Source organism: Galeopterus variegatus, unplaced genomic scaffold (genome assembly GCF_000696425.1).
Source record: "Galeopterus variegatus unplaced genomic scaffold, G_variegatus-3.0.2 Scaffold119, whole genome shotgun sequence".
Taxonomy (NCBI): domain Eukaryota; kingdom Metazoa; phylum Chordata; class Mammalia; order Dermoptera; family Cynocephalidae; genus Galeopterus; species Galeopterus variegatus.
In genome coordinates this window covers 291,643-302,461 of record NW_007726230.1, presented here as the reverse complement: position 1 = coordinate 302,461, position 10,819 = coordinate 291,643, and the positions used below count along the sequence as shown (strand labels likewise).

General features: G+C 52.6%; 1 protein-coding gene across 1 annotated transcript in view; it reads right to left on the bottom strand.

Annotated features, from left to right (window-relative positions):
- Window positions 1–214: 214 nt before the first annotated feature.
- Window positions 215–10,819, bottom strand: part of PLA2G4E (phospholipase A2, group IVE) — a 57,718-nt gene continuing 47,113 nt past the window's right edge. Inside the window, exons 12-20 of the mRNA XM_008587750.1 lie at window positions 10,472–10,521; window positions 9,560–9,782; window positions 6,916–7,030; window positions 6,134–6,271; window positions 4,575–4,682; window positions 3,699–3,902; window positions 2,624–2,790; window positions 980–1,163; window positions 215–501 (exon numbers count right to left, since the gene is read on the bottom strand). Coding sequence (XP_008585972.1) covers window positions 215–501; window positions 980–1,163; window positions 2,624–2,790; window positions 3,699–3,902; window positions 4,575–4,682; window positions 6,134–6,271; window positions 6,916–7,030; window positions 9,560–9,782; window positions 10,472–10,521 — 1,476 coding nt within the window. The remainder of the gene's footprint in view (window positions 502–979; window positions 1,164–2,623; window positions 2,791–3,698; window positions 3,903–4,574; window positions 4,683–6,133; window positions 6,272–6,915; window positions 7,031–9,559; window positions 9,783–10,471; window positions 10,522–10,819) is intronic.

Below are 10,819 nucleotides of genomic sequence, written 5' to 3'. Positions count from 1 at the left end.
ACCTTAGGCATGTGCGGGAACCTGTGGTATCAGACCTCCTTCTTTGCAGGGAAGAAATTCCAGTGGGTATAAAACCCCAATATGGCCCCTTGTTATTTTCCTTTGTCTCTCTCTCTCTCTCTCTCAAGATTGTTTTAATTTATTTTTTGATAGATTGCCCAGGCCAGCCTGCCTGCATCTTTTGTCAGAGAGCAGAGCTGGCTGTATAGCCTGGTCAGCCCTGATAATTTCCGGCCTCTAATGCAGAAGCAGACACAGGATCAGTGAAGCTCCCTGGGGCGTAGGAGGGACACCGGCTCTTCAGGCGTTTCTTTTTCTCCACCGCCAGTCTCAGGGCCTGAAGGAGCTTGTCATCGTTATTCAGGATGTTGTACTCACAGAGCTTCACCATCTTGTCGAAGGCGGCCTCTGTATATGTCAGCTCCTTGGTGGCATAGGGAGTGTGAGGGCCATAAATGTCAACCTGGCCCTGCTCCAGCTCCTCAGGGCTTCGCTCCACACCTGGGGACAGCAGAAGGACTCACTATAGACCCTTGTTATGTTAGGTTATATTGCCTTGTTTCCGCGTCTCTCCCTGCAGCCCACCCTGCAGGCAGGGACACACACACCTGCACACGCATGCACGTGAACACGTGCATACACATGCACACTCACACACACATGCATGCCTCTAAGTTCCTCAGGGCAGGGGCACAGCTTACCCATTTGTGGATTGCCTAGTACCAAACACAGTGTCAGGCACATAGCTGGATGTCAATAAAGGTTGAATGACTAAAAGAAGAAGGGACGATGTTGCCAGCCACAGGGAGTGGGGAGGTAGGGAGGAGCTCTTTTCTTCCTTGCTAAAGCCAAGGTTGGCTCAGGATGGAGCTAAGCCGGGATTCCCTGTTGGTGCTAATAGAAGACCCCCAGGTCTAAAGACAGGAGCTGTAAGTCCAAAGACAGCGGGTGCTGGGAACTGGGTGCAGAGGCAGCTTACCTGGTGCCTTGTACTTTTGGAAGGTGTCATTGATGAGTGGGAAGAAGATCACGATGGGGGCATCGGGTTCCTGGGGGTTCTCCATCAGGTAACATTCCTTCAGATGTTCATCATCATCTTGTATGTCATATTTGGGGAAAGGAATGTTCTGCACAGTGCAGTACTCACAGGTTTGTCTCAAGGGCTGGAATATGACAGGAGGACGTGTTTGACTATTAGGAGGAGTACGGGTGAATAAAAAATATAGTTCTTTTATCCAGCTTCCTGATTTCTCCAGCTAATAACTTAGGTCCCCAACTGCTTTGCCAATTTGTGCTATTTTTATCTTTTTTTGGTTTTGTTTTGGCAGGTGGCCAGAAAGGGGATCTGAACCCTTCACCTTGGTGTTACCAGCACCATGCTTTAACCAAATGAGCTCACTGGCCAGCACTGTGCTATTTTCAGGATAAAGCTAGGTCAGGACAAAAGGCCCGAGACAGTAGGTTGGTGCATATTCAGCTGCAAATCCTTCCCCAAGTAAAATGGACGGAAGGCCTTTCCATGACGTTTCACCCGAACACAGATCTGCGTAGATGTGGGTGGCAGCCTGGGACGGTGATTGGAACTGGGCCACGGACAGCCTTGGCTGGCCAGGCTTCTGTAGGACATGCATGGACGTTGGAACCAATAGCGGGGCTAGAAAGGACTCTGAAAGGGTGTCTAAAAATGTGATGTAACAAAAAGAGCCTGGACTTAGAGTGTTGGAATCCCCTAAGTTCTGCCCCTGGTTCCACTAGCTGTGTGAGCTTAATCAAGCCACTTACCTCTTCTCTGCCTCAGTTTCCTCATCTATAACATGGGGATAATAGCAGCTGTCATGTCTTTCTCAAAGAGCCCGTTTGAGGACCAAATGAGATCATGTGTAGGAAAGTACATTGTTATTCATTTACAAACTTAGGTCATTATTGTTACTGTCATCCTCATCGTCCTCATCGTCTGTCTATAATTCTCTTTCCCTGGCTGCAGGATAGCACTGTATTAAATAGACCAAAACCAGTTTCTTCCCCTTAAAGGGCCAGAACTTTTCAAAAGCAAACTTCTGGTCCTGATTCTTCAGTGCAATTTCATGGAGGGTCATATTCCCTGGGGATGGAGACAGTGTGATTATTTTGAAAACAGGACACTACAAGCTCTTGAAGTGGTGCAACACTTTAGAATGAAATGAGCTCTATTAGGGTTTTTTTTTTTTTTTTTTTTGGCCAATATGGGGATCCTAACCCTTGACCTTGGTGTTACAAAGCTGTGCTCTAACCAACTGAGCTAACTGACCAGCCCTTGATATTTTTTAAACTCCTTTTTTTTTTTTTTTGTAGCTGAAGTATAGCCAAGTATGGCAAATGCTCAAAGGTAAGAATAAAATTTGAATTTGCTAGGGTGCCATTGCATGTGGGAGGCAGCTGGCTGCCGCCCGGGGTTTGGATGTTTAACCTCATATCATGACTGCTGCTTGAGTCCCTGTGACACTGTCTTGGAGCCTGTCAGGAGCACGTGTTCTCCGAGTTCACAGCTGGAGAGGCTGCTGAGTGCCACAGCCCTGACTCAGAGCCATCTCAGAAGAGGCCACAGCCCCGTACTCAGGGTGGAGCCCTGCTTTGCTGCACTTGCCTTTGTCTGGGACCCAGCACAGTAATTGAGGTGGATGATGAGGTCGGCTTTTCTCTCCGGCCTGAGGAGGGGCGGGTAGCAGGAGTTGACGAAGAACGCGGTGTCCAGCAGGCACAAGTGGTTGGCAGACTCTGTCAGCTGGTTTGGGAAACCATCAAGCACTGTGTCTGAAAGCCAAGTCTTCCAGTTACCAACACGCACGGTGCCCTGATCTCAGCCAATGGGCCGAAGGCACCTGGCGGGGACCAGGCGCTCTGCCTGGAACTTCCTTCACCTCAGCCTGGGCCTCCAGCCCCCTCCCTCTGAACAGGACGTCCATTGAGTCCCAGCGTCCCTCTAGGAGAGCTGATAAGGAACAGCATTATCTTGGGGTTTTAGCAAGTCTTTTATGGGATATGCACAGAAAACCCACTACGACATCAGCCACAGAGCTGGTGGGGTGTCGGGGGCTTATGACCTCCTATCAATAGTGTAAATCCTGGGCCCTGCTCCTTATAGGCCAGGCTCAAGTAGCCATTAATGGGCTGCAGCCAAATAAGCTACGAAGAAGATAGAAAGTCAACCTCAGAGCCTTAGTGCGGCAGGGGCGGGGGTTGGGGGGTGAGGGTAGGAGGGAGGTGCTGAGTTGAAGCTGAAGCTGCAAGATCACAGCTTAGGACCTGGCTCTGCCACTTACCACTTGGGGTCCTTGAGCTGAGCCATCCCTGCCCAGTTCTGAGGGGACACTATTCACATTAAAAGGTGCCCCTGGAGCACAACTGCAGAAAGTAAGGGCCGTATTTCCCCATCTGTAAAATGGGGCCAACTTCTACCTGCTGGGATTGTTGTGCTGATTCTGTATGGAGTTGTTGTGCAGATGAAGTGACTTAAGAACCTACACTGTCCCCTGCTGCTACCCACACACCGTTCAAGATGACATCCCCAAATGTGGAATACACCAGGGGGGAGAGACTGCCACCCGACCCAGTGAACGTAGTCAGAGGAGTTTTCTCATTCTTTCTCCATGGCAGCCTCCACATCCACTTCCTCCTCCTCCAAATGGAGGGGGCCTCAAGGAGAGGCCAGGTAGGGTTACCTTTCCACATGGAAAACTGGCCGTTCTGCAGGTAGCCAGTGTGCAGCTGTAGCCCAGAAAGGAAGTTGTGGAACTCAGATACGAAGTGTCGATAGGTGAGGATTTCTCGGAAAGTATTGGACAGCCATGACCCCGGGATCACTACTGTGGTCTCCAGGGTGTTGGCATCACATTTGGGGATTTCAGGTAGGATCGGCTCTTCATCTGCAGGGAGGGGGATGGAGGGCAGGTCACAAGAGTTGGGGTCTCCGGAGTGCCCAGGTGAAGCCTTTCATGGTTGCCTGGTGCCCGGGTGGTGGGCAGTGTAAGTGCAGCTCATACCTTCTTTGCGTAGCTCTCAAAGCCCTGGCACCAGAGCCAGGAGGACCCAGGTGAGAAATGTGGAACAGGGGCAGGGTGGTGGAGAGGAATAGGGAGGCAACAGGTAAGAAGGGTCCCGGAGAGGACAGGGAGTCTAGAAGAGTGGCCTTCAACCGTGCTCGTCTCAAAGCCCTGGCACCAGAGCCAGGAGGACCCAGGTGAGAAATGTGGAACAGGGGCAGGGAGGTGGAGAGGAATAGGGAGGCAACAGGTAAGAAGGGTCCCGGAGAGGACAGGGAGTCTAGAAGAGTGGCCTTCAACCGTGCTCAAGATCTCTACCCTTGTCAGTTCTCCTGGGTGCTGGGAGGCTTGTTGTCAGGCCTTGGCACAGGTGTCACCTATAATCACCCTCCCCTCCAGGCAGTGAAAATGCTCTAGCCCCACCTGCCTTCCCATCTGTGGGCCACAGGGATGATATGGAAACACATGGCAGGTGGGCTGGTGCTCAGTTCATGATCCATGCCCACCGCCCCCCACCATCACCCAACCATGAGGGGAAGCCAGTGGGTCACCCACCGATGTCATGCACTCTCTTCCTAGTCCACCTATGGAAGAACTCCTCCGAGGTGTGGGATAGATTCCAGGCATCGAGTAGGTTCAGGGAGAAGATGCTGCTCCACAAACCTAAGGAGCCCAGGCCAGCAGTGAGCAACTCCACCCAGGATCCCCTGGGCCCACCCAAACCCTAACTGGTTCTGCCCTGGCCTGGATTCCACCTCCAAGCCAGCCTGCTCAGGGGGTGGGACAGACATTGATTTCTCTCTCCCCATGATGCAGCTTAACACAGCGACTGATGGTGTCGGCCCTTAGCACTTCTTCTCCCTCCCCTCAGTGCGGGGTGAAGGTATGAAGGTGTGTAAGGCACTGTCCCAGCAGAGACTTAACACTGACAGGTGCAAGCTTTGAGTTCAAGTACAGATGTCACCCCTTACATCAGTTAATACACCCAAAATGTCTAGGACAGTGCCTGGCACATGGTGAGCCAATAAATGTAATGTACATTTATGAGTCAATAAATGTAATGCTATCTCTTATTATGATTTTAAAATGTAACACATTAATGATACTCATATTAAATCTTTCACATGCATTGACCCTTTGGGAGCCTCTACAAAGTAGGTTTACTCTCAAGCCCAATTTACAGATGAGAAAATTGAGGCTCAGAGAGTTTAGGTAATTTAGCCAACTTCACACAGCTAATAAATGAAGAACCAGAGTTTGAGCCCAAGTGTTTTAACTACAGCTTTCTGAACCATATGTCCAATAGCTTAGGTGGTCAGGAGAAGGAGAGGCCACTGTGGACTGGGGGCTTCTGGGTGGGCTTCACAGAAGAGATGAGGCTTTAGTTGGACCTTCTGGGATGGGTTGGATTGGGGTAGATGGAAGGAATGCAGACAACTAGTTTAAATAAGAGAATACTATTGCTGAAGCTGAAAAGATGGGTCTGCTTTTTGAGGATGCCCTTTAATGGATGTATCGAGACTCTGAAGGGAAGAGCTGTGAGAACGGACGGAGCAGTCAGGCTCCTGCACTCAGTGGACCTGGCTTCCGAAGTACTCAGGAGCTTAGGGTAGGAGGCTGGGCCGAGCTTCCCCAGTGGTTCTGCCCTTTACCCTGTGGTCCTCTCCGGCCCCTTGGATCCCACAGGCTGAGTCGTCCCCTGGAAGTGGCACGTTACTGCCTGGAGCCAGAGGGGGAGGTAGTGGAAGTTACAGAAATTTCCACCTCAGCTGCCATCCCCATTCTGGTTCTGAGCGGACCCCAGGAAGACCCCTGGAGACCAGAATGAAGGGAGAGTCCCCTCTGGTTCTCAGTGATGTGGGAGCCCTTGCCAAGTCCTTCTGGGCCCAAAGGGCTTCAGGGAGATCAGGGCAGTCCCGGAGGCCCATGTGGGGGTAGGTTTGGGAGTCTCTCCTGGGATGCGATGCTGGCAAGTGCCAGGAGGGTCTCATGCTCAAGTGCTACCCCAAGTCAGCCCAGCACCTGGCACAAGATCCTTCCTGTCATTCCTCTAATTCAAAGGCAGGGCAGCCCAGCATGGGCCAGGGTGCCTAGGGGAGTCCCCCAGGAGTCACCTAGCATGTAGCAGATCGGAGACTCAGGGATCCTCTTCATCAGCCGCCCCATGAAGAACTCGGAGCCAAAGAGCTCGCTGGGAATGAAGGCCCCGTACTTCTGCAGGCCCACCTCATAGGGAGAGAACTCACACCACTCTGCACATGGAGCAGTAGGGCAGGGAGTCAGTCTCAGGCCAGGGAGCCATGCCACCACTGCCGAGCCCTCCCTGCTCGCCTGCCCCACACTGGCTCCTGTGCCTGGGGAATGCACATGGAGCAGTAGGGCAGGGAGTCAGTCTCAGGCCAGGGAGCCATGCCACCACTGCCGGGCCCTCCCTGCTCGCCTGCCCCACACTGGCTCCTGTGCCTGGGGAGCCCAGGACAGGGAGGCCGCAGTTCCCCCACAGGGCGCATGGGGGCGCCCGCTGCCCGCTTCTGCTGGCCAGGCAAGCCTCTGCTTTGCAATTTCACGGCTCATTTGTTCCTCAAAGCAGGATAAAAGGGGACTAAAACTGACCCGAAGCAGGGCAGGTCTCTAGAGTCCCTCCCTCTGGGCAGGTTAAGATATATCCAGGACTCCTTTCCTTTACAACCTTTATCTTCCCCAACCTTTATTGTCCCGCTGGCCTCACCCATGGGACAAGGCAGATTGGGGTAGCAAAGTTGATTTCTTCAGCTCTGGGCACAATCTTTTGATGTGGAGGTTGGCAAAGGTGGGTAGGTGGGGAGACCTGGAGGTGCTGGGTGCCTTTGCCCACCAAGAAGGGACCCCCTCGTAAATCACTAGCCACCAGTGTTACCTCTGAAATCCTTGTTGCTTACATCATCCTTGACATTGATGGTGAGGTAGATGGGCAGGGGGTTCTGGCCCCGGCACAAAGCAGCACGCTGCTCTGACAGTTTGCATTCATTTCTCTGTGGGGAAACGAAATGGCTGAAGAGAAGCAGACAAGCGGCGGAAGGGGTGGGGGCCCACAGCGCAGAATAAGAGGGCAATCTGGACTCCAGCAGCGTTTCCTGGCTCCTGAGCCCACCAGGCTGCTGTGTAGGCCCCAGCCAACACCAGTCAAACCTGCTTTTAAAATGCACCTGTAGCATGTAGTGTACCTCCCCCCGGGCTACCTACCACCCCAGACACATAGATGGGGTGGGACTGGATCTGTAGTTTAAAGGCTGTCCCTCAGAATCCCATGGTCCTTCTCAAACCTCAGGGGCCAGAGGATGAAGAGGTGGGGGTGCAGAGGTCACCACTGCCCTCTTCTTCCCCACTATCTACCTCCCTGCTCGAACTGGAGCAGCTTCATTTTTTTTTCAGCTTGGCATGTTGGGCTCTCTCATGAAATTTGTTTGAGAGGAAAATAGAGTTTCTTTGGCCTGGAAACTCCAGCACTAGATGGTGGCTGAGGACCCTCTAAGTCCCAAGAATGTTGTGCGGTGTAATCAGAGTGGGGAGCCCTGCGGATCAGCCTGGGCCACAGGCCACCTCCCAAAATGAGTCAGCCAGTGCTGACCAGGCAGAGTGGTTACAGAGGCCCAGGCCCTGACCCCAGTCCAGGCAGCGGACTGCTGGGTGACCTCCCTGGTTACCCAAGTGTGCAAAGGCTGTGGAACACATGTGGAATGGCAAATGCATGTGGGCCCAATGACTCTTGGGCCTTCTTTGAAGGCAAACAGGGTGCCTGTCCAGTTAGAGATCTGGGCACCACGGAGCTGACTGTTCCGGAAATGGAGAGAGTTAGACTCAGGGAAGAGCCCAGTCCACACTCATTGTCAAGGGAGCCCGAGGGAAGGGGCTCCTGCCTTGGCCAGAGCGGGAGAGCAGAGGCCTCCCAACATCAACCCTAGCCTTTCTTTCCTGAGAACCCTGGCTCCTCCCCACTGCAAACCCCCCAAATGCTCAGACTCCTGATGTAGAAAGCCTTGGTGCTTTCCTCCTCATCACACGGGCGCTGACTATTGTTAAGAGTACTGTTAAAATATTGTTAAGAATATTAACTGCCTCTATTGATGTAATAATCTCCTTTAAGAAATAGTACAGAGCAGGGCCAAAATTTCAACCCCGTCCTGCCTGAATCCGAAAGCCAAGGCCCTCAGCCTCTGCCTGCCCTGCTTCACCACGAGGACAGGTTAGATGGTGGATTCTCAAAGGGACAGGGAGGGTGGATCCATCAAAACTCATGAGGGCTCCAGTTGGAAGCCATGTCCAACTCCTTTCTGAATCCCCACTGGCCGGCACAGTTCCTGGAATGTAGGAGTTACCTAATTAATTTAGTTGAAAGAATGAATGAAGGAATGAGTGAATATTGAAGGCGAGGGTCAGGTGCTAAAATTGTCTGGTGTTCTGGAAGAGGGGACCTACTAGAAAATAACTTGATGCCCCTCCTCCTTCTGGCAAGCTGTGACTTAAATTCAGAACTCCCCAGACACTTTTGAGAGTGGGGCGGAGAGGCACTAGCCTGGATAGACGTTAGGTGGGGAGTTCTGCTTCGGGGCCAAGCAATGGCCAAAGTTGGTTCCTCTCTGGGCCTGTGCAGCCTGAAGGGCCAGGCATTAGCAGAGCTCACCCTGACGTCGAGATCACAGCATCCCATGGGGATCCCTCTGCTCCACTGTGTCCTATACAGCTCTCACAGCAGCTGCGTCCCAGCACAGGCTGGTTCTCTTCTTGGGCTCATATTGCTTGGATCATTGGATCTCAGAGCAGGAGGAAACCCCGCTGGGCTCATTCCCTGTGTGGAGGCCACAAGAACGGGCCCAGAAGACCTCCAACTACACAGAGCAGCACTGGCTAAGGGCCCCAGCTGCTGTGCTCTGAAATCAATGGCTGAGTTTGTGTCACTTCCCATGAGTCAGCATGGCAGACCCATCTGGGGGACACAGGACTCCTCTGACACCAGCTTTGGCTAAAGGACCCTCCAAGGGCCCTGCTGAGCCTTCCTGGGCCACACAGCAGTCCAGGATGCTTCCAACTGGCCTCTCTTCCTCTCTCCTCCACTTAGGGTCAGACTCGCATCACGGTCGCACGGCTCTCCAGCCTTCTCCGCTTCCTCCCGTTTTTTTCTCACAGGTGTCTTGGCCTGGCTCTCAAAAGGACATGCTGCTCTTCCTCTCTCCTCCACTTAGGGTCAGACTCGCATCACGGTCGCACGGCTCTCCAGCCTTCCCCGCTTCCTCCCGTTTTTTTCTCACAGGTGTCTTGGCCTGGCTCTCAAAAGGACATGCTGCCTCTATGCAGAGTTGCTCCCAACACGAGGGTCTCAGTCATCCTCTAAAGAGCATGTGGGAGGACAATCCCACTCTCTTCCTCCATCGTGCATTCCAGCACCTCCTATTCTTACAGCCCAAGGATACACCTGCAGGTCTAACCTGACTCCCTCTGCTGCAGCAGAAGTCCAGACCCGCTGAGGAAGACAGAGAGCTGGATAGGGCCCAGGAGAAGCCTACCTCATCCCCCAGACAGGCCTCAATCATCAGGCCCCAGAAGTCTGTGAAGGTGACCTTGTAGCCTTCCTGGCTGCGCTGCCGGAGTTCCTCCTGGAATTTGCGGAGCTGCTCTGGGAACAGGGAGGGCAGCTTGTCCTTGACCACGTGTCTCCGGGCTTCGAAGATAGCAGGCTCCAGGTTTTTGGAGGACCAGTCAGGGTCACGGTACAAGGTAGCCATGGTCCTGCAGAGAGACAGGCATGGCTGAGAGAGCTAACCCAGGCCTGGTCAGACCAACCCTGGACCGGGGCAGGAGAGACGGTGGACAGGTCATTGGGAACCCTCATCTGCCAGGACAGGAGCCTGGAGGAAGGAAAGGGGGTGAGGCAGAGGCCTGGCTGGGGGCAGGGGAAGGTGAATGCTGTCACTCATAACCCCAACTGCTAGCATCCTCGAATGCCCATTGTGTGCCAGGTATAGTATCTTGGCTAAGGTGAGGATTCTGGACCCTGATCTTCCTGGGTTCAACACCAGGTTCTGTGTGATCTTGGGCAAACTACTTAACCACTCTTCACCTCAGTTTCCCTATCTGTAGAATGGGAGAATATCATGCTAATCGTGCCTACCTCACAGAGTTCTTGTGAAGACGACATGGAACATAATGTAAAGTGGTTAAAACAGTGCCTGGCAGGAAGTGAGTGCTGGAGTCAACATTTGAACACAGGCTTGGCTGGTTCCAGATCCTGGGCTTCTTCTGCTCTGCCACACTACTTCCCATAATAACGATACTGGCTAAAGATTTAGTTCCCCTTCTTCTTAACTTGTATGTGGGCCATGAGGGTGGGGGTGGGCAGTAAAACAAAGCTGGCAACACCCCTCGCCCTGGGCCTGGCCTCCATCTGCCTCTTCCTGGTCTGGATCCAGCTTTCCTACGTCGGGACAGGGAAGGGCCGCTTTTCATTCTGCACCGGGAAATGCACCCTCTGCAGAGGAGCATGTCTGTAGCTGCGCAGTTATGTGAAAAGTGGCTTCTTCCCTCACAGGACTTGTTTTGGGGAAGGTAGAAGTTGGTCGGGAGATTTCTTTAACCAAAACCACCCTGCTCTCCATAAGGTTCACTCTGTTATTTTTATATTTTTTATCTTTTATTTTTTTTTAAATTAAAAGATGACTGGTAAGGGATCTTAACCCTTGACTTGGTGTTGTCAGCACCACGCTCTCCCGAGTGAGCCACGGGCCGGCCCTATTTTTATACTTTTTTTTTTTTTTTTTTTTTTTAAA